Source organism: Otolemur garnettii, unplaced genomic scaffold, assembly GCF_000181295.1.
Source record: "Otolemur garnettii isolate 467f Iridium unplaced genomic scaffold, OtoGar3 scaffold00045, whole genome shotgun sequence".
NCBI classification, from domain to species: domain Eukaryota; kingdom Metazoa; phylum Chordata; class Mammalia; order Primates; family Galagidae; genus Otolemur; species Otolemur garnettii.
In genome coordinates this window covers 6653875-6675850 of record NW_003852440.1, presented here as the reverse complement: position 1 = coordinate 6675850, position 21976 = coordinate 6653875, and the positions used below count along the sequence as shown (strand labels likewise).

At 47.8% G+C, this 21976-nt stretch overlaps 1 protein-coding gene across 3 annotated transcripts in view; it reads left to right on the top strand.

Annotated features, from left to right (window-relative positions):
- TMEM63A (transmembrane protein 63A) overlaps positions 1–21976 on the top strand; it is a 38555-nt gene that overhangs the window by 9657 nt on the left and 6922 nt on the right. For all 3 annotated transcript variants that reach the window (XM_003790980.3, XM_023513937.1, XM_023513938.1), the window contains exons 4-18: positions 1356–1422; positions 2272–2309; positions 4499–4641; positions 6071–6122; positions 6503–6611; positions 7334–7404; positions 11628–11708; positions 11947–12070; positions 12176–12309; positions 13461–13598; positions 15091–15244; positions 17255–17361; positions 17510–17596; positions 18226–18288; positions 21433–21595. In XM_003790980.3, coding sequence (XP_003791028.1) covers positions 1356–1422; positions 2272–2309; positions 4499–4641; positions 6071–6122; positions 6503–6611; positions 7334–7404; positions 11628–11708; positions 11947–12070; positions 12176–12309; positions 13461–13598; positions 15091–15244; positions 17255–17361; positions 17510–17596; positions 18226–18288; positions 21433–21595 — 1531 coding nt within the window. The remainder of the gene's footprint in view (positions 1–1355; positions 1423–2271; positions 2310–4498; positions 4642–6070; positions 6123–6502; positions 6612–7333; positions 7405–11627; positions 11709–11946; positions 12071–12175; positions 12310–13460; positions 13599–15090; positions 15245–17254; positions 17362–17509; positions 17597–18225; positions 18289–21432; positions 21596–21976) is intronic.

Below are 21976 nucleotides of genomic sequence, written 5' to 3'. Positions count from 1 at the left end.
AAAAAAAAAAAAAAAAGCCAGGTGTTGTGGTGGGCACCTGTAGTCCTAGGTACTTGGGAGTCTGAGGCGAGAGAATCACTTGACCCCAAGAGTTGGAGTGCTATGAGCTGTGATGCCACAGCACTCTACCAGGGGTGACAAAGTGAGACTCTGTCTCAAAAAATGAATGAATAAATAAATAAATAAAATAAAAATCTGAAAAGAAGAAAGACTATGATTAAAATACCACAATATAAAATGCTATAGTCTTTCAACTCTATAATATACATTTTTATATTTTCCTATCTATGAAATTGGGATCCATCTTATCTATCAAAGATGATCATAGTTTAATTGGCAGTATTTTTCTTTCTTAGTGATTGATAAAATAATTTTGTACTTTATAACCAGTGGTGTCTTAGAGTTGATAAAATATAGACTTTATTCTAATTTTTTCTTTTTAAGACTGAGTCTCACTTTGTCACCCTTGGTAGAGTGTTTTATCATCACAGCTCGCAGCAACCTCAAACTTCTGAGCTCAAGCGACTTTCTTGCCTCAGCCTCCCAAGTAGCTGGGACTATAGCTGCCTTTCACAATACTCAGCTAGTTTTTCTAGTTTTAGTAGAGACTAAGTGTCAGTCTTGCTTAGGCTGGTCTCGAACTCCTGAGCTCATGTAATCCACCTGCCTCGGCCTCCCAGAATGCTAGGTTACAGCCAGCTTGCCCAGCCCTTATTCTAATTTTTATTGGCTATATTAGGAAATATGTTGTATTTTGGCGAGGGGAGCAGAGTTTCACTTTGTCACCCTTGGTAGAGTGCTGTAATGTCATAGCTCACAGCAACCTCAAACTCTTGGGCTCAAACAGTTCTTTGGCCTCAGCCTCCCAAGTAGCTGGGACTACAGGTACCCACCATAGCACCCGGCTATTTTTAGGGACCAGATCTTGCTCTTTTTCTCAAGCTGGTTTCAAACTCCTGAGCTCAGGCAATCCACCCGCCTTGGCCTCTAAGAGTGCTAGGATTACAGGCATGAGCCACCTTGCCTGGCCTAGGAAATATGTTATAAACAGGCAATACTTCATAAGTCCTTTAGGTAGACTGTCACCTGCTGAAGTTTGAGGGCAGGGCACACAGACGATCTATGGAGGTACTGACCCCATGTTATTCATTCCATATAACAGAGTTTAATGCCCTTATCTAGGAATGGTTATTGTCCTTGTCTCTGTTTTTCACAGAGTGAGTTATATTTTCTCCCGACCATTAAGGGCTGGTAGCTTTGGTCCTGAACTCTAAGAGGCAGCAAAACCCTGGACATAGTCTTTTGACTTTTTTTTTAAAAGAATTATCTGTCATTTTTTCCTTTTGTGTCTCTAGTGAATCCAGATTTCAGAGACTGTCTTCGATTTCCTCCTCAGGGCAACAAGACTTTGAAAATGAGCTGGTTGGTATCTAAGGGACAGTTGTGGTTGTGGCTGGATAGAAGGTGGAGATTAGCAGTAATGATTGGGAAAAGCTCTTTTCTGCATCAAAGGCACCTGAACTTGGGAAATACTGCAGGGGACAGGGCAGTGGGATGACCTGGGATTGTGAGACTCGGTGAACTCAGAGGCAGAAGGGGCTACGGAATCCCCTGGGCTTCCTCAGTACTTGTCTCTGATTACACATGTGGCTTTGTATGACAGTTAATTATTCACTTGCCTGCTAGATTATGAGCCAAATGTGGGCAGGATACTTGTCTTATCCAGCTGTTCCCCAGCACCTGATACCTAGCAGGTGCTTAGTCATTGTTGAATGAATGAGGAACAAATATTTGTCTTTCCCAGCTGGGTAACAGCCCAGCTTTGGAGATTACAAGAGATATGAAGGATAATAAAACCTATAGACACCCTTCCCCCTCTCTAACTCTTACTCCAGGGAACTATCCAATCAATTGGGGTATTTCTTCTCTCTTCCCACCTCTTAGTCATTTTGAAATAATGAAAAGACCACACTACTTTGTCCAGAGCTGCCCTGAGCTTTCATCACCTCTTAATTTGGGTTTTGTGATTTGACCATCAAATTGTCAAAACTTGAGAGGTTTTAGTAAGATTATCAGGTACATATCTCAGAAGACTAGGAGCATGTGGATACTGTCCTGTTTGGACAAGGGGATTGCTTGCTGAATATGAGACAAAAGCACTGTTTTTATACATGGAAGGTTAAGTGATTATTTAATGTCAAAGACAAAGATTATGTCTGCTTCCCAAAGACACAGAGGTTGGACACCAATCTCTCTTCTCTCTGTTTCTAGGGATGCTGCCCCTGGCTAACTGCCATCTTCCGCCTACAGTGAGTATAATCCAGGACTTTTGGGGGCAGTTTGGGTGTTTGGCCAATCAGAGAGCCAAGATGCTTGATCCTAAGAGGGGATCTCTTAGATACTTTTCCGTTCAAGTTCAAATCAGTGTGTGGAGGCTGAGAATAAAGATAGCCCAGGTAGCCTAGAGGTAGGGTCAAGGGCACTGGGGAGGGAAGCTTCTAGGATCAAAGCCTCCATGCTGGAGGGCACACAGTTCCTGCTGGAGCTCAGGGCTTCCTACAAGAACTTCAGGGTTCTTGCAGGTAGTGATGAACTTTATTCATTTCAACATGTTCAGTGGAAATCATATGTTCACCTTTCATAATACTACACTACTTAAACTAATTAAGCCTTTTTTTTTTTTTTTTTTGCTTAAGTAGAATTTATTCCATTTAATATTTGGAAGGTGGATAGAAGCTATTCTAGGCAGGTTACATGTCTTCGAATTAGTGAAAAGTGAAGAAGTAAAATACATTCCCCTCATTTGGTTACAACAGTTGAGAACTAATGTGAGTCTTGGTTGTGCCACCTGCTGCCATATTCCATAGGATCTAAGGAGCCATTGCTATAAGAGGCACATTCTTTTACATAGCACTAAGAACAAGGAAATGCTGCTGGTTAAGCCACCAGCAGCTATAATTGTGGTGGGCACCCCATTTCAGAGGTGTTGAAACCTGGGAAGGATTATCTTAGAATTGAAGAAATATGGTGCTTATAGGATATTGAATAAGTCCCTCTCTCTTGGCCTCAGTTTCCCCAACTTTAAAAGGAGGCTGGGGTAACACGTACTTGACATAATTCAAAGGAACTAATGCATGTGAGAGCATATTGTGAATGGTCAAGCTTGGTAGGAGTTACTCCCGGGGGACTGGCAGGACACAGAGTCTGAACTCAGGTCTGGAGCAGGAGGCAGCAGGAGGAGAGGAGTGTATTTAGAACTGAGAACTATGTAGTTAATGGCCCAGCTCTAGATAAATTGTAAACAGGACTCATAGTCACAAGGACCCTTCTTAGCACTCCTGGTGCCATGTGCAGCATTAGAGGTCTGATCCTCACTGTCTTTGCTGAGTCCCTGCTAAGTTGGGTGGTAGGTGGTGGCTGCTGTCCTTGCCTGAGGTCAGAGGCTCAGGTAAGCCATGTGACCTCCCAGAGGGAGGTGGTAGAGCTGAATTCTGTGGCCTGACAGCAAAGCCCACACTGTCATCTTTTAGATCTGCCTTTTTGTACAGTAGCTCTGAGCTCTCCCCAGTGGACTGCGGGCCTAGCCTTCTAGAAGCAGGGTTCTAGGGACAGTGGGGAGAGCGAAGCATCCTGCCCCTTCTCCCTCTTGAGCACAGAGTCTGGCTGTCTGGACACAGGATTTTCAGGGTCTCCATTTGACCCAGAGCCTCCAAGTGTAGCACTCAGAGGGCAGGAAAGAGTGGAGCAGGGCACCTCCCATCTCTGGGGCTGTGGCAGGGAAGATGCAGGGACAGTAGAACAGATTGAGGCTTACTCAAAACCTTGGCTCTACCTGGATCTCCCAGCCAACCTGAGGGGAAGATGGGAGAAAGGGTGGGGCCAGAGGCTAGACACAGTCCCAACTTCATTCTGAATAGGATTCCCAGCAGCCATCTCATCATAAAGCAGGAGGGGGTATGGGTGACTGCATGTGTGCACCTCACCCATGCACATAAACATATTTAACTTGGGCACAAATGTTTCCAGTGTCACCTGGTAGAGTGATGACAGTTTCTTTGCCCAGACTATGGTGTAGAGCAGGCATCCTCAAACTATGGGCCACGGGTCACATGCAGCCTGCCTAAGACATTTATCTGGCCTGAGGGGTGTTTTTGCCGCCGCTGCCTGTCCTGCTTAGCAGCTGACTCAGCCCAGGGCCCACAATCCGGCCCTCCAGCGGTCTAAGGGACAGTGAACTGGCCCCATGTTTTAAAAGTTTGAGGACCCCTGCTGTAGAGGCTGAGAGAGTGAGCTCTGGAATTCATGTCATACCTCTGCTATTATAAGCTGTGCAATCTTGAAAATTAAGTAGTTTTTTGGTACCTTTATCTTCTCCTATGTTAAAAAAAAAAAAACCAGTGGGGATAATAATGGACCTACCTCATAGGATTGTGGTGAGGGTTGAGACAGTCCATGCCAAAACCCATGCTCATCAAGATTCCACATGTATCTTGGCCAGTGATGACCAGATCCTGGAGTGGTGTGGGGAGGACGCCATCCACTATCTGTCCTTCCAGAGGCACATCATCTTCCTGCTGGTGGTGGTCAGCTTCCTGTCCCTGTGTGTCATCCTGCCCGTCAACCTCTCAGGAAACTTGCTTGGTAACCACCCTCTTACCCTTGTCTGTGGTGGAGGCAGAGCAACAGTCCCAGGGAACACAACTTGAGGTGGTGGCCAGCACCCCAGGTGTCATGCTCCAGTTCAGATCTGGGAAGGGCTCAGGGGGAATTTCTGAACTTTTCTATCTGATTAAAGATCAGAGAAGAATCTATCCCAAACCTGGGACAAGATCTGGGGCCCCTAATAACAAATTTTGGTTCTATCTAAATAAGAGGAAAAACTGCCCAAGCTTCATAGAACCAGGAGCTTTCAAAGAGTGTTTTATATTTTCCTGCTCTTACTCAAAATTAGGAGGTCACAATTAGTACGGCAGGAATGTATCTGATTCAGTCTGATTCAGAGTGTGGCATTGTGGGCAGCTGCAGCAGTACAGCTTCCAAAGTGCCATCTCAAACCTACTTTTTCATCCAGTGATGCCCAGCCTTGGTTTTGGTAAAAACTCCAGAGGAATTTTCTTTTTTTTTAAATTTTGCTTTCAGTTTCAGGTGGCGTTCACTCATCTTAGTTTGAAGTTTTTTGTTTTTTGGGTTTTTTGCAGTTTCTGGCTGAGGCTGTATTTGAACCTGCCACCCCTGGTATATGGGGCTGGTGTCATACTCCTTGAGGCACAGGTGCCGCCCTGTTTTTTGGGGTTTTTAAATTATTTTTTTCTTTCTTCCTTTAGCATTCTCTTGCCCTTTGCCTCCCAAGTAGCTGGGATTACAAGCGCCCACCACAACGCCCAGTTTTTTTTTTGTTTGTTTGTTTTGTTTTTTGGGTAGAGACGGGGTCTCACTCTGGCTCACTCTGGCTCATGCTGGTCTCGAACCTCTGAGCTCGGGCAATCCACCCACCTTGGCCTCCCACAGTGCTAGGACTATAGGCGTGAGCCACCATGTCCAGCCTGGAGGAATTTTCTAGTTTTTGCAAAGTAAGATGAATTCAGTTTTAGGCTTGGCACCTGTAGCTCAGCATCTAGGGCACCAGCCACATACACCAGAGGTGGAGGGTTCAAATCCAGCCCGGGCCCACCAAACAATGACAACTACAACCAAAAAATAGCCAGGCGTTGTGGCGGGCACCTGTAGTCCCAGCTACTTGGGAGTGTGGCAAGAGAATCGCTTAAGCCCAAGAGGTTGAGGTTGCTGTGAGCTGTGACGCCATGGCACTCTACCCAGGATGACAGCTTGAGACTCTGTCAAAAAAAAAAAAAAATGATGAATTCAGTTTTAGATTTTGCCTATGTGGCAGGTTGAGAAGCTTTCAGGGAGCATCTTGGAGTAAAGCAGGGGCCTTGATGGTGTAGCTTGGAAAAGACTGGCCTGGGTGTATTGTGCTCCTCCTCCCCATGTTCCATAAGCCAAGCCTGATTAAGTTCCCTCCTGCTTCCCAATTGTTACCCTGGAACTAAGAGTCTGTGCTTCTCTGCAGACAGGGACCCTTACAGTTTTGGGAGGACGACAATAGCAAACCTGCAGACTGAGTGAGTATGGATATTAGGGTACAGGTGGGTGAGATCAGGGAGAAGGCAGATTCCCGAGCCTGGGGCAGGCCAGCGGTGGTCCAGAGCTGGCTGGCTGATGTCTGAAAGCCCTGTGCACCTTGTATGTTGCTTGGCCATGGACATGAACACACCATAGGCAGCTGCTTTTTTGTGGGGGGATTTGATGAGCTCCAGCGGGCCCCATGGATCTGGAGCTTGTTTGTCAGGACAGGAACAGAGACCTCTCTGAAGAGTCCACTAGGGGCTGAGGGGGACTGGCTACTTGGCCCTGTGGGAGGGATCTGTTGTGATGAAGCCTGGTGAGGGCAGCCAGGCCCCAGTTCTGTGTCCCCAGCCCTGATGGCGCATCTTCCCCTCAGCAATGACCTCCTCTGGCTGCACACCATCCTTGCTGTCATTTACCTCTTCCTGACTGTGGGCTTCATGCGGCACCACACTGGGTCCATCAAGTACAAGGAGGAGAGCCTGGTGAGCAGCTGGGAGGGGCTCCCCTGGGAGTGGGGCAGAAAGGGCCTCCCAGGCTCATGCCCTGGGGCCACGACAGCTGAGCTCAGGAAGGTCCCTCTGGAGCAACAGTTCTCAACCTGTGGGTCACTACCCCTCTGGACTGTATTAAAGGTTCACGGCATTACGAAGGTTGAGAACCACTGCTCTGGAGTTTGGCTTACATATTTGAGCTCACACCTGGCATTATTTTTTTGTTGTTTTTAATTTAATTTCCTGGTAGATTATTTTAATATTTGGACATTTTCCCCCTCTTTCTGACAACTTACCCTTTGATTGGTGGGGTTTGGGCTTGTAGTTACTGAGGCTAAAAAAAAGTTTGGGTTGAGAGCAGCTTACACCCCACAGCTTAAAAGGCGAAGGAAGTTTCTATGACTTGGTCCCAGACCTGGGTCCTTCTCTGATTAGCTTGTGACCCCATTTGAGTCGCTTACCTTTTAGGGGTTCTTTCTCAGTCTCCTGCGGTAGAGTTGACTCATAGAATTGCTTTAGAAAGAGATTCTTTGTATAGCCTAGAAGATATATGAATAACATGCTTTGGGTCTACCAGGCCCCAGGAGGAGAAAACCTGAGCCTTCTGCTTGTCCACAGTTTTCTCTCAGGAGGCTTTAACAAGGTAGAAAACCTGGGCCTACCTGCTGGGCTTTGTCCCAGTGACTTTGCTCCCTGGTGTGTTTCTCCAACAGGTGAGGCGGACACTGTTCATCACAGGACTCCCCAAAGATGCCAAGAAGGAGGCTGTGGAGAGCCACTTCCAGTAAGCAGGGCTGGGGCAGGACGGGAACTGAGTTCCCCAATCCCAGGTATAAGCACTTTAGGGGGATGCCTTCCATCTTTTACTTGGGTATCCAGGTAAGATCTGAGAAGGACCTGGCCCTGCCATACAAATGTCAATGGCTCCCATGTGCCAGCCTTGCTAGGGCTATGCAGGGCCAGTGCCTGGGTGACCTAACCTCTGCCAGTAGCCATGGCCACCCCACAGGACTGCATCTTCTAGAGTTTGGACCAGAGTGTAGGTGCAAATAAACATCTTGAGAGCACACAGGGAAAGAAAATGGTTCATCTCGGTGTTCTCAGTATTAGCTTTGCAAAATAAGAGACAAGTGAGCTGAGCTTTTAGACCAACCCCAGAGCTGGAGTTTCAGGGTAGAAGGACCTCAAGGCCATCTATGTGTTTATTGATTCATCCACCTTCTCAGCAGGTGTCTGTTGGGGGAACATTCTGTGTCGGAACCCAGACTCTCCCTGGCAGAAACTCCTTTTCAGCAGCTCCCTTACCAACAACTGGACCATCTCTACCAACAATTTCTGCAGGAATTGCTTTCATAGGAATTGAAAAGATAGTTTGATTTTCTTTAGTTTTTTTTTTTTTTTTTTTTGAGATGGCCATGTTCTGTCACCCAGCCTGGGAGTGCAGTGGTACAATAATAGCTCACTACAGCCTCAAACTCTGGGTCTAAAGGAGTCCTCCTGCCTCAGCCTCCTGAGTAGCTGAAAATACAGGTGCATACCACTGTACTTAACTGATTTTTTCTTTCTTTTTTTTGAAAAGAAAGTAAGTAAGACTGAGTCTTACTATGTTGCCCTTGGTAGAATGCCGTGGCATCACAGCTCACAGCAACCTCCAACTCTTGGGCTCAAATGATTCTCTTGCCTCAGCCTCCCAAGTAGCTGGGACTACAGGTGCCCACCACAACGCCCAGCTACTTTTTGGTTGTAGTTGGCAGGCCCAGGATGGATTCGAACCTGCCAGCTCCAGTGTACGTAGCTGGCACCCTAGCCTCTGAGCTACAGGCATCAAGCCAACCTCAAACTCTTAGGCTTAAGTGATTCTCTTGCCTCAGTGTCCCTTGTAGCTAGAACTACAGGTACCTGCCACAATGCCCAACTATTTACAGTGCATGTGACTGGCACCCTAACCAATGAGCTACAGGTGCCAAGCCTGATTTTGTTTATTTGTTTGTTTGCTTGTTTGTTTTTGTAGCAACGGAGTCTCAATGTGTTGCCCAGGCTGGTCTTGACTCCTGATCCTCCTACTTCAGCCTTCCAAAGTGCTGAGATTATAGGTGTGAGCCACCACACCAAGCCCAGAATCATTTTTCTCTATTCTTTGTTCTTTATTTTATTTTATTTTATTTTATTTTTTTGAGACAGAATCTCACTATGTCACCCTTGCTAGGGTTCTGTGGTGTCACAGCTCACAGCAACCTCAAACTCTTGGGCTTAAGCGATTTTCTCACCTCAGCCTCCCAAGTAGCTGGGACTACAGACGCCTGCCACAATGCCCGGCTATGTTGTCATTGTTTGGCAGGCCTGGGCTGGGTTTGAACCCACCAGCCCTGGTGTATGTGGCTGGCACCCTAGCCACTGAGGTTGGATAGGCACCAATCCATTTTTCTCTATTCTTTGAAACAACTCTTCAAAGTTGTCTACTAGGCCACATTTGGAAGCAATAGTACCACTTAATGTACAACCTTAAAGAAAAAAAGTCCCCTCATCTCCATACAAAACTTTGGTGGGTGGCACCTGTGGCTCAAGGAGTAGGGCGCCGGCCCCATATGCCGAAGGTGGTGGGTTCAAACCCAGCCCTGGCCAAAAACCACAAAAAAAAAAAAAAAAAAAAAAAAAACTTTGGATGATTGATACTCACCGCTATTTTAGGAGGTCTTTTTTTTTTTTTTTTAGTTTATTTATTTATTTATTTATTTTTGCAGTTTTTGGCCAGGGCTGGGTCTGAACCCGCCACCTCCAGCATATGAGGCCGGCACCCTACCCCTTTGAGCCACAGGCACCGTCCCTAGGAGGTCTTTTTAGTGAACATAGTTGCAATCCATGGGGATTGATGTGTGAATTTGCCTTCCAGCAGGGATGCTTAAACTGGAGTTCTCGTCCTTACAGATCTTACTAGGAATGGAAGTTGTCTACTATTTAATTGAATGATTCACTTGTCTATAAGCTATCACTCTCACTAAAATGTAAACTTAGGGCTGGCCTGAGTCTGCTAAACAAACAAACAAAGAGAAAAATATATATAGCTGGGCATTGTGGCAGGTGCCTGCAGGCCCAGCTATTAGGGAGGCTGAGGCAAGAGAATTGCTTGAGCCCAAGAGTTTGAGGTTGTTAAGAGCTGTGATGCCATGGCACTCTACCAAGGGTGACACAGTAAAACTCTGTCTCAAAAAAAATGGGCTCAGCGCCTGTAGCACAGTGGTTACAGTGCTAGCCACATACACCCAGGTTGGCGGGTTCAAACCAGCCCAGGCCAGCTGAAACAACAATGACAACTACAACAAAAAATAGCTGGGTGTTGTGGCTGACGCCTGTATTCCCAGCTATTTGGGAGGCTGAGGCAAGAGAATCACTTAAGTCCAGGAGTTGGAGGTTGCTGTGAGCTGTGACACCACAGCACTCTATTGAGGGTGACGTAGTAAGGCTGTCTCAAAAAAAAAAAAAAAGAAGAAGAAAAAAAGAAAAATGTAAACTTAACCAGACTCTATTCCTGGCACATGGTGGCTGGGAATTTACATGGCTCTGGAATTCCTGGGAGTTCTATGTATAATTTTTTTTTTTTTTTTTTTAAGACAGAGCCTCAAGCTGTCCCCCTGGGTAGAGTGCTGTGGCATCACACAGCAACCTCCAACTCATGGGCTCAAGCGATTATCCTGCCTCTGCCTCCCAAGTAGCTGAGACTATAGGCACCCACCACAACGCCTGGCTATTTTTTGGTTGCAGCTGTCATTGTTGTTTGTCGGGCCCAGGCTGGATTCGAACCCTCCAGCTCAGGTGTATGTGGCTGGCACGGTAGCCGCTTGAGCCACAGGCGCCGAGCCTGTACAGTTTTGTGTATGTAGTGTGGAGACATCGCATGGTAGCCACGGGCATCGTCCTTGGGGCAGGGCTGCTGGTATTTACTTCCCAGCTCAGGCACTCACTAGCTGTGTGACTTTGGGTACTTAACCTCTGGGTCTGGGGACCTTGGCTTACTCATCCATAAAATGGGGACAAAACTTCATAGGTTATAATGAGGATCAATTAGGTTGGTATATGTAACAAAACCTGGCCAGTAGTGACAATGCTGATTGTTAATATGTGTGTAAACATTTTCTGGTCTCAGAGTCTTTTTCTTTCTTTAGACCCTCTGAAAGGTCTGTGACCTTCAAAAAAGTTACCAGCTGAATAGGATCTCCATGATGGCCCAAGATAGATACTGATCTAGGGCAAGCAATAAATCTGTTTTTCTGGGTGGTCAGAGGGAATAACTGATATGTATATTTTTCTCTGTATACTTCGAAGTGCCAGCTGATTGAAAGCCAAGTGGATATAAATTTGTCAGTCCTAGGCCGTTAGTTTTACAATATTAAAAAAAGCCTCTTTGGGGCTTGGCGCCTATAGCTCAGTGAGTAGGGTGCCAGCCACATTCACCGAGGCTGGTGGGTTTGAGCCCAGCCTGGGCCTGCTAAAACCACAATGACAACTGCAACCAAAAAATAGCTGGGCATTGTGGCAGGCGCCTGTAGTCCCAGCTACTTGAGAGGCTGAGGCAAGAGAATCTCTTAAGCCCAAGAGTTGGAGGTTGCTGTGAGCTGTGACACGAGACCCCATCTCCACTAAAATAGAAAAAATTAGCTGGGCATTGTAGCTAGTGCCTTTGGTCCCAGTTACTTGGGAGGCTGAGGCAGGAGAATTGCTGGAGCCCAGGAGTTTGAGGTTGCTGTGAGTGAAGCTGATGCCATAGCATTCTACTTGAGATGACAGAGCAAGACTCTATCTCAAAACAAAACCAAGGGCTCTATGTATTAAATTTGAATGTTTCCCCCTCTTGAAAATTAAAGGCCAAGGAGAAGAGAGGTCTCTGCTAGCACAGAAAGGAGCAGTGAGCTTGCTCTGCCACCCTCTTCCCTTGGAGACTCAGGTGTGTCTCCACCGGGGGTCTTGTCTTTTCCAACGGTGTTTTCTGCCTCCTTTCCTCCCTGGCCACAGGGATGCATATCCCACATGTGAGGTGGTGGATGTTCAGCTGTGCTACGACGTGGCCAAGCTCATATACCTGTGCGTGGAGAGGTGCGTCGGGCAGCGGGTGGGCCCAGTGTTTTCTGGCCGCTCCTCACCCAAGATGCCACCTCCCTCCTGGATGGCCTTGGATCCCCCTGCTGGGAAGGGTGGAGGGAGGTCCTGCCCTTTCCTCTTCAGAAAGCTGCTCCCCCTTCCCTCCCGCTGACCAATGTTGAGCTGTGGGTGTGGGGACTGTGTCGCAGGATTGTGAATCTGAAACCTGTGCCTCCTGCTCCCACCCCTGCAGGAAAAAGGCTGAGAAGAGCCTGGCCTACTACACAAACCTGCAAGTGAAGACAGGCCAGCGGACCCTCATCAACCCCAAGACCTGCGGCCACTTCTGCTGTTGGGAAGTGCAAGGGTGTGAGTGGGTGAGGGCAATACCCCTCCCTGCCTCCTGAAGTGTGGGTACTGACATGGGGTGCCCTGATACCCACACAGGGCCACATCATCCCAAGAAAATGTGTCTCTGGCAGGAGGATGCCACTTCTTACTATACACGCAGAAAGGACAGGCTGCTAGAGAGGATCACACAGGAGGAAAGCCACGTCCAGGACCAGTCTCTGGGAATGGCCTTTGTCACCTTCCAGGAGAAGTCCATGGCTACCTAGTGAGTGTGTCCCAAGCCCTCTTGGATGACTCCCTGTCCTTGTTGAGATAACTTGCTGTCCGTCTTGGGTAGACATGGTACAGCAGATTTGTTTGTGGCAAGTCTGTCTCCTGATCCAGGTGTGACTAGGGGGGCAGCCTTCCACACTCACTGCTGGAAACCCTCTCTCTGGCTGATGTGTTCTGGCCCCAGCTGTCCTAGGGATCTGTCCCACTGACTCTGTGTGTCAGGATTCTGCCAGGGGGATGGGTGCACCCTCCTTTCCAGATATCCACTCTGGAACCACACATTCTTCTGCTTGTGGACTCCCCATCTTCCCACAAATGTAGGGCAGACCCTTGGAGCACTCCGATGCTCACTGCTATGGGGGTCCTAGCCCTGGGGAGTGGCATTTCATAAACTGCCTTGGCATGGGTCTCTAAGCTCACAGAGTGCTCTCATGCTTTGGGAGCTGCAGGGGGCAGGTCAGGACAGGGATGCAGAAAGGAGGTGGCCAAGCCAGTGCCCCGTCCCCTGTCATCCCTGCCTTGGGCATCATGACCCTGCAGAGGGATTCCTGCTTCACTGCAGATCCTAGAACAGGAGGAAAGAGGAAGGGTGTTCTGAGACAGGAGTAGAGAGACTGGTAGGTTCCTCATGGGAGGCTAGAGGGGGAAAGTGGCAACCCATTGAGAAGGTGAGGATAGAGGTGGGAGGCCTGGGGATGGAAGTTTGAGAACAGGCAGCTTGTAATGTGGTCTGACACTTTCCTCCAGCCTGTGGAAGATGTGAGGGAATGACAAGACCTGGCAGCAAGCTCAGATCAGCGCTCCAGTCATGGCCAGGGTGGAGGGGAATGGGCCCCCAGGAAGAGAGGTGTGTTGGGGGTGTTGGCCTCAGTTTCCTGTCTGTGAAATGGGATAGCATCCCTTGCTTGCAAGGTGGTTCTGAGGATTAAACAAGTCCTCTATATAGTATGCCAAGCGTGACACCTGTTATATAGCATCAACTATAATAAAGTAATAATAATAATAACAAAGCAAAGAAAGACCCTGGGGAGGGGGGAAGACCCTGTGCTGTAAGGCTCCCACTTTACTCAATCCGCATTTGCCATGTATGTTTGTGGCCCCTGGGGTAGGCTCAGCCTTGACCATTTCTGCGTCTCCTGGCAGCATCCTGAAAGACTTCAATGCCTGTAAGTGTCAAGGCCTTCGCTGCAGAGGTGAGCCCCAGCCGTCCTCCCACAGCAGGGAGCTCTGCACCTCCAAATGGACGGTCACTTTTGCTGCTTACCCCGAGGACATCTGCTGGTGAGCTCTCAGGTCAGGGAAGGGGTGGGAGAGAGGCCTGGGCTCCTGATGGGTGGCATGACATCGGGGCCACAGGTGTGACCTGCCATTCAGTGGACATCTACACACATCGGTAGCCATCTGTGTCGGGGTGCCAAACTGTGCTCTCTCTATGGCTGCCTGGGTGTCCACACCCAGTACCTCCCTCTGGTATTACTCCTTAGCGTTCAAGGACTATCCACCAGGCATTAAAGTGAGCTTGTACATAATTTTAAATTTCTTAGTGGCTATGTTAAAATAGTAGAAATAGTTGAAATTTTAATAATTTATCTGTCCCAGTTATAAAAAAGTTATCATTTCAATATGTGGTTGATTTTTCAAAAATTTGAGATGTTTCATGATATGTTTTTCTTACTTAGTCTTAGAAATCTGATGTGTATAAAACACTCCTAGCACCTTTCAATTCAGACCAGCCATGTTTCAAAAGCTCAGTAGCCACATGTAGCCAATGGCTATCATATTGGACAGTGCAGCCTTCGCCTGGGGACACACTGGTGAGCCATATCCAGGGGCTCAGGGCCATGAGGTGGGCCTTGAGCACAGTACCATAAGTGTGGCGCTCCCAGAGGGAGTCTAGTTCCTTGCACAGAATGAGCTTTGGGGGCTTATCTCCACTGTTCAGGGTCAGCCCCTGACAGTTTTGCCCTGGTATGTAGGGCTTCCTAAATCTAGGATTGGTTTGTGGGTCTGTTCTTGGTTGGGGTGAGTCCAAGGCAGGTGCCAGCTGTGCCTTTATTCCTTTGCCCCTCTTTCCCTCTTCCCCTTCTGCTTATACCCCAGCCCGTGGGCCTATTGGGAAGAATGTGTCGTTAGTTACAAAGCATTGCAGACATGTTTAGGAAAAGCTATGTTGGAGCTGTTCTGCTTGGTGTGGCATCTCTCTGGGTAGCTTCTGGCCTCCAGGCTCTAACAGGGGAACCATGTCAGAGGGAATAACCTGTTTTCCCTCTGAGCTCGTAGGAACCTGAGATTTGGCCTTCCTGTAGCTGAGGTCAATACAGAGAACTTGGCTTTAGACCTGAGGCCCAAATGAGCCCTCAAACCAGACCCCCTTGCTGGTATCTTGGCCTGCCTGAATCTTACCCTCTGAGCCGGGCGCAGTGGCTCACGCCTGTAATCCTAGCACTTGGAAGGCCAAGGTGGGTGGGTTGTCTGAGCTTACAGGTTCAAGACCAGCCTGAGGCAGAGTGTGACCTTGTCTCTTAAAAAAAAAATAGCCAGGCGTTGTGGCAGGCACCTGTAGTTCCTCTACTTGGGAGGCTGAGGCAAGAGAATCACTTGAGCCTAAGAGTTTGAGGTTGCTGTGAGCTATGACACCAGGGCACTCTACCCTGGGCGACAAAGTAAGAATCTGTCTGGAAAAAAAAAAAAGAATCTTGCCCTCTGATCCACCTAAGCCATGGGCTCTGGGAGATAAGCCTTGGGGTCTGTCCCCATCCCACCCTCTTTGCAGGAAGAACCTCTCTATCCAGGGCCTCCGATGGTGGCTACAGTGGCTGGGCATCAACTTCATTCTCTTCCTGGGGCTGTTTTTCCTGACCACACCTTCCATCATCCTATCTACCATGGACAAATTCAATGTCACCAAACCCATCCGTGCACTGAATGTGAGTGACCATTCTGCAAGGCTCATCGCAGGAGGGCTGGCTAGAAGAAGGTGGTGGCTGAGGGGTGGGGAATGGGGACCTGTGGGTGTAGAGGGACTGAACCAGGAAGCCATGTTGCTCAGCTTACTTCTGTGGTTTTTAAGCCCTGAGCAGGCACAGCCATGTTTATCACAATGTCTGTATAGTAATAAAAAAAAAAAAAAAAAGGTTTTAAAATGTAAATAAATGTTCAACAGTGGGGGTCTTTTAAGTTGAATGAGGTATATTCAGTCTAGTAGAATATTAAGAGTGCATTAAAAATTGTATAGACTTGTAAACAGGAGAGTGAGTGAAAAAAATTGTGTGGAGTTTGTGGGAGACGTGGGGCTCGTGATGGAAGCGGAAGGTAGAACTGCTGGGCCAGTGATTTGTGTGAATGGTGGACACTGAGGACAGGACAGGAAGGGACAAAAAGAGCTTCATCGATTGGGGTGGCAGGATCGTGAATTATTTCTTTTACATTTTAGTTCCTGACAATGTTATTATAAAGTCATTTAGTCTACTAATATATAGGTAATGGATGATTTTCAAAAATCTTAGATGATTCATTAACAGGTAAACACTCCTTAAATTGGCATCTACTTAAAGAGATATTGGTTTCTCATAATTAGCTTCGCTAAACTATCCCCTAAGTCTTTTTTTCTTTTCTCCAGTTCTACTTGGCAGTGGGTTAAGCATCCTCCGGGAGAGCACACTGGGCAGGAGGCCCTCCTCATCCTTGCTTTGAGATTCCCTAGCTAATGAATTCTGAGCTTTTCATCCCAAAATTGGAGTTAAAACACCTGCCCTATCATAGTCGTGAGGTTGCTGTCATGATGATCAAATGAGCTGATATGTATTTGAAACTCCTATCTGACTCCATATCTAATATTTTTTTAAAAACTTAAGTGTATATTAAAGAATTTTGTTTAGATTTAATGCAGGTGAACGTTCATTTTGAGGTAGTGCAAGGCCTATTCTTTTGAGGATGGATCTGCTGGTGAGAACTCCCCTTGTCTTTTTTGCGTGAATTGTATCCTTATTTCATTGTTTGTGATTCCAGCACTGGTTTCATTAAAGTAAGGCAAGAATTTAAAGATACTTATAAAGCCATTCTGAATATGGAACCTTCCTAGATATCACAACTTTTGATTTTTTATAGTTAATTTAATTTCATCTAATTCAACAACATTTTGTAGAAATTGGCCTTTATCAAGTATTTCTGAAGTATCCAACTTAGTTTTCTTTCTTTCTTTTTTTTTTTTTTGAGACAGAGCCTCAAGCTGTCCCCCTGGGTAGAGTGCTGTGGCATCACAGCTCACAGCAACCTCCAACTCCTGGGCTCAAGCGAGTCTCCTGCCTCCGCCTCCCAAGTAGCTGGGACCACAGGCGCCTGCCACAACGCCCGGCTATTTTTTGGTTGCAGCCGTCGTTGTTGTTTGGCGGGTCCGGGCTGGGGATTCGAACCCGCCACCTTAGGTGTACGTGGCTGGCACCTTAGCCGGTTGAGCTATAGGCGCCGAGCCCCAACTTAGTTTTCAAAAAAAAATTTCTCTTTATGTTCATTTAATTGGTGAAGTGATTCAGGTAATTACAATAACAAACACCACCAGCATCCACAGGGTTGGGAACAGCTAGACCGCAGGAGCCTCAGGGCAGGTCACCTGTAGAGCAGCCCAGCCAGGTCTTAAGTGTGCAGTCTTCAGTCATTGGTGTTCTTCATGGAATGGAGAAGGTTATCTAATCTGGTCAGTCTGACACGTGAAACTCAGCTGTAAAGAGCTATATAAGCATAAGATGCTGTTATTACTTATTCTGCCAACATTTATGGACTAGCTCCTCTGTATCTGGCACAGTGCTGGTTTGGTTACAGCACAGATGATCAAACCCTACCCCACATGTTCACTGGGCCACCATGCCAACACATCATGGCTTTGGAGCTATGTGACCTGTGCCCTTCCAGCTCTCTCTGCTGTGGACCTTGTCTCCTAGAACCCGATCATCAGCCAATTCTTCCCGACCCTCCTGCTGTGGTCCTTCTCAGCCCTGCTGCCAACCATTGTCTACTACTCCACCCTGCTGGAGTCTCACTGGACCAAGTGAGTGCCCAGGAGCCTTAAGACCCTGCCCCAAGAAGGATGTCTCTGACTCTCAACCAGGGCAATGGGTGCATAGTAAAGGCCTCTTTGGGGCACCTGGAGCTTTTAGGGGACGGGGAGTGCATGATCACATCTTGACTTCTTGTAGGTCAGGGGAAAACCGGATCATGATGACCAAAGTCTACATATTCTTGATCTTCATGGTGCTGATCCTGCCCTCTCTGGGTCTCACCAGGTACACACTGCCATCTCCTGCTCTAAATTCCAAATCATAGTCACATTTGGTGAGGGTGGATGCAAATCTCTAACAGTATCTAAGCCTGTTATACCCACTTATAGCCCAGTTGTGCTGGTCTATTGGTTCTTCTAGAAGTATGATTGTTCTTTTAAAAATAAAAAACACAACAGCTTGAAAGTAAAACCTACTGAGGACCTTTGCTTATCTCAAGGAAGGATGTTTCTCTTAAAACAGGCCCTGTTCTGAGGCGGGTGGATTGCCTGAGGAGTTTGAGACCAGCCTGAGCAAGCGCAAGACCCTGTCTCTAAAACATAGTCAGTGTTGTAGCGGGCGCCTGTAGTCCCAGATACTTTAGAGGCTGAGGCAAGAGAATCACTTGAGCCCAAGAGTTTGAGATTTGCTGTGAGCTAAGATGCCACAGCACTCTACCAAGGGTGACCAGTTGAGACTCTGTCTCAACATAAAAACCAGGCCCCAATAGGTGACATTGTGGTGTCTGGCATTGTGGAGAACAAATGTAAGTCTCAAGAATCAGCCCATTTTTAGAGTAGAAAAAAATGAAAATGCGTATAGTGATGACATGGAGTGTTCTAAATAAACTCTTAGAGAATTCATTTCTTTTTCAGTCTGGATTTTTTCTTCCGGTGGCTCTTTGACAAAACTTCCATGGATGCCTCTGTCAGGTTGGAGTAAGTATCAACCATGTTGGGTTCTGGAGCTGTGGTCCTGGATGAGAGTCCCTCAGGGCTGGGGCTGGGCTGCAGTTGAGGCGGGCGGGCATTGGGGGGTGCAGTACTCTGTTCTTCCTAACAGGTGTTTCGCTCCCCCAGTCAGCAGGACCCAGGGCAGGGCCACCAGCCCTCCCAGGTTCCCAGTAGACACCGTGGGAGCTACCCCAGTTGGTGCTGTGGTTGCAGAAATGGGGTTCTTTAAGCCAAAACTCAAACAGTGGCAGTCTCATTCATTCTTTGAAACTTACTGAGTACATAGCTGCTCAGGGAGAATGTTGCTGGGTCTCAGGGGTGCCAGAGAGAGGGGAAGGCAGATAGTAATTAAACATGACAACCAGACTGACTGTTTGGTCTGGGGATTATTTTTGCCAGGAGAATGGAATTAACACTGGTGATGTGTCCTTGTTAGTAATATTGTAAGCTAATATCATACCCACTTAATATCAATTGTTATCATTTTAGAAGAGACCATGTTAAATGCTTTATTCATCTTTTTATCATTTAACCTTCACAACAAATTATGAGGTAGATACTATAATTATCTCCATTTTACAGATAAGGAGGCTGAGGCTTAGACATGGTGAATAACTTGCCAAAGGTTACCTAGCAGTTAAGAAACAGGGCTGAGATTCACCCTCACCCCCCATTGCACTGTACATTAGGGCTTGTTTTTTTTGCAGGGGGTGGAGGGACAAGGTCTTGCTCTGTCACCCTGGCTAGAGTGCAGTGGTGTCATAGTTTAAGGTAACCTCTAACACCAGGGCTCAAGTGATTCTCCTGCTTCAGACTTCTGAGTAGCTGGGACTATAGATGCACACCATATTGCCAGCTAATTTTTTTTTTTTTTGCAGTTTTGACTGGGACTGGGCTTGAACCCACCACCCTCGATATATGGGGCTGGCGCCCTACTCCTTGAGCCACAGGTGCTGCCCTGTTTTTTGTTTTGTTTTGTTTTTGAGAGAGAGTCTCAAGCTGTGGCCCTGGGTAGAGTGCTGTGGCGTCATAGCTCACAGCAACCTCAAACTCTTGCACTTAAGCGATTCTATTGCCTCAGCCTCCCAAGTAGCTGGAACTACAGGCACCTGCCAAAACACTCAGCTATTTTTTTTGTTGTTGCAGTTGTCATTGTTGTTTTAGCTGGCCCAGCCCGGTTCAAACCTGCCAGCCTCCGTGTATGTGACTAACGCCCTACCCACTGAGCTATATACCCTGCCCTTCTTTTTATTTCTTTTTCTTTTTCTTTTTTTTTTTTTTTGAGTCAGAGTCCCACTCTGTTGCCCAAGAAAGAGTGCTGTGGCCTCAGCCTAGCTCACAGAACCTCAAACTCCTGGGCTCAAGTGATCCTTCTGTCTCAGCCTCCTGAGGAGCTGGGACTATGGGTGCCCACCACAACACTGGCTAGGCTAATTTTTCTGCTTTTAGTAGAGATGGACTTTCACTCTTGCTCAGGTTGGTCTTGAACTCCTGAGCTCAAGGGATCCTCCTACCTCAGCCTCTCAGAGTGCTAGGATTATAGGCATGAGCCACTGCCCCCAGACCATTTTGTAGAGAGAGGATCTCACTCCTGCTCAGTCAGGCTGGTCTTGAACTCCTGGCTTCAAGTGATCCTTCTAACCTTTTCCTTTCAAAGTGTTGGAATTAAAGCTGTGAGCCACCACACCAGCTGTTAGGTCTTATTGGAGGCCCAAAGGCCGAGGATTGATTTTCTAAAGGAATGTTTATAGAAAAGTCTGCCTGTGCCTGTCTGTAAGGATGCAGTGAATTATTTTTAAATGAGTTCCTGCTGGGTAAGCTGATGACTTGGGAGCTGGCAACCACAACAGATACAGACGTGTGCCCAGCCAGCTTATGTCTAGGTTGCCAGTGACATCTAGGTTGGCAAATCCAATGGCAGGCGCTCAGCCCTCATTGTCTGTGATCTGCCAGCCACACCTGACACACTGGACCAAACTCAGCTCTGGGGCTCTGATGCTCTGCTCTGGGCTCGCTCATCCCATGGTGTCTCTTTAGTCTCCCTGGGAGGTTTTTTCACATCTGTCCAGCCCTAGATTTGGACTGAGGACTCAGCCTATGTCTCAGCCTATGACTCAGAAGAGCCACATTCCTTCTCCAGGGGACCTCAGCTGGACCCATGGCTTCAGAGCCACTCAGTGACTACTGAATTAAAATGTGCAGACAACATCCACATTTATACCTCTAACCTGCACCTTCAGGTGGCCCTTCTATCTGCTTGGCTGCCTCAACTTCCTTTGGAGTGCTCAGCATCACAGACCTTAGCTGCCCCAAACCAAACTCCTGACTTTTATCCCCAGATCTACTACTCTGACAACTTTTCCCATTCCATATTTTCACAGCTGCTGTGGCATAAAATCTCAAAGTTCACCTTTCTTTCCTCCCTTGCATGCTCATCCAGACTACCAGTAACACCTGACAGCTCTACCTCAAGGCAGATCCAAAATTAGGCCTTATCTCACCACCTCCACTGCACTCCCCCTCCCCCCGGGAGTGGCTTATGTCAGCATGGTCTCCTGACCTCCACTCCCTTACCCCATAGTCAGTGTGGCTTTCCTGCACTGGCCAGCGCCCAGCCCCTCAGCCTCATATTCTCTCTCTACACAGCCTATTGCTGTCCAGAATCCCTTACCCTTCTGCTGGTCCCTGGATATGGCACATACCCCTCTTCAGAGCTATAATCTGTTGTTCCCTCTGCCTGGAATACACTCTCCCATTTCTGAGTAACTCACTCCTTCCCCTGCTCCCATTTCTGCACCCCTTCCTGGGAAAGCTTCCCTGAGCCCCTGTAACACAGCATACCACCCCCTTGCTTCATTTTCCCCTGGAGCATTCAGAACCTGGGAGATTGCGTATGTGTCTGTTTGTGTCCCCAGCTAGAATGTGAACTCCACAGCAGGGACAGGGCTTTGTTTCATTTTCAGGGTCTAGACAGCTCCTGGCACACAGACGTGCTCTGCAGATGTGTGCTGGGTGGAGGGACAGGCAGGAAGCCCTCCTCCCGGGGCCTTTCCACACCTGCCCCACCCAGGGCCCCTCGCTCTCCCTTGAGAGTGGCTGTCACTCACATACCCCACCCCATCCCCCCAGGTGCGTCTTTCTGCCCGACCAGGGTGCCTTCTTTGTGAACTACGTCATTGCCTCGGCCTTCATTGGTAATGGCATGGAGCTGCTGCGGCTGCCAGGCCTCATCCTCTACACGTTTCGCATGATCATGGCTAAGACAGCTGCTGACCGCAGGAACATCAAGCAGGTGCCACCCACCGGGTGCAGGGCTGTGCTTCTAACTTCCTCCCCCCACCCACGGGCCCCTCACACACCCCGAAACTCAGCATTTTACCAGGCACTGTGCCAAATATTTCTCAAACCTGGGCCCAGGCGGCCATGGCTTCCTGCAGCCTCCACTGTAACTTGCAGGCTGGGAGAGGGCTTGGGAGTTTTGCACTTTAGCTAGCTTGGTCGCACTCACATATACATACAACTAAAGGCTGAAGACCCCCTTCTTGTGGACATCTGTTTATCATAAATTCTTAGGAATACTTCAGATGTCAAAGGTATTTTGGGCTTGAGGCATTTATTCTAAGATTCTCTGAGCTGGATGTTGTGGGGTTCTCTTTTGTTCTCCTCTGCCCTG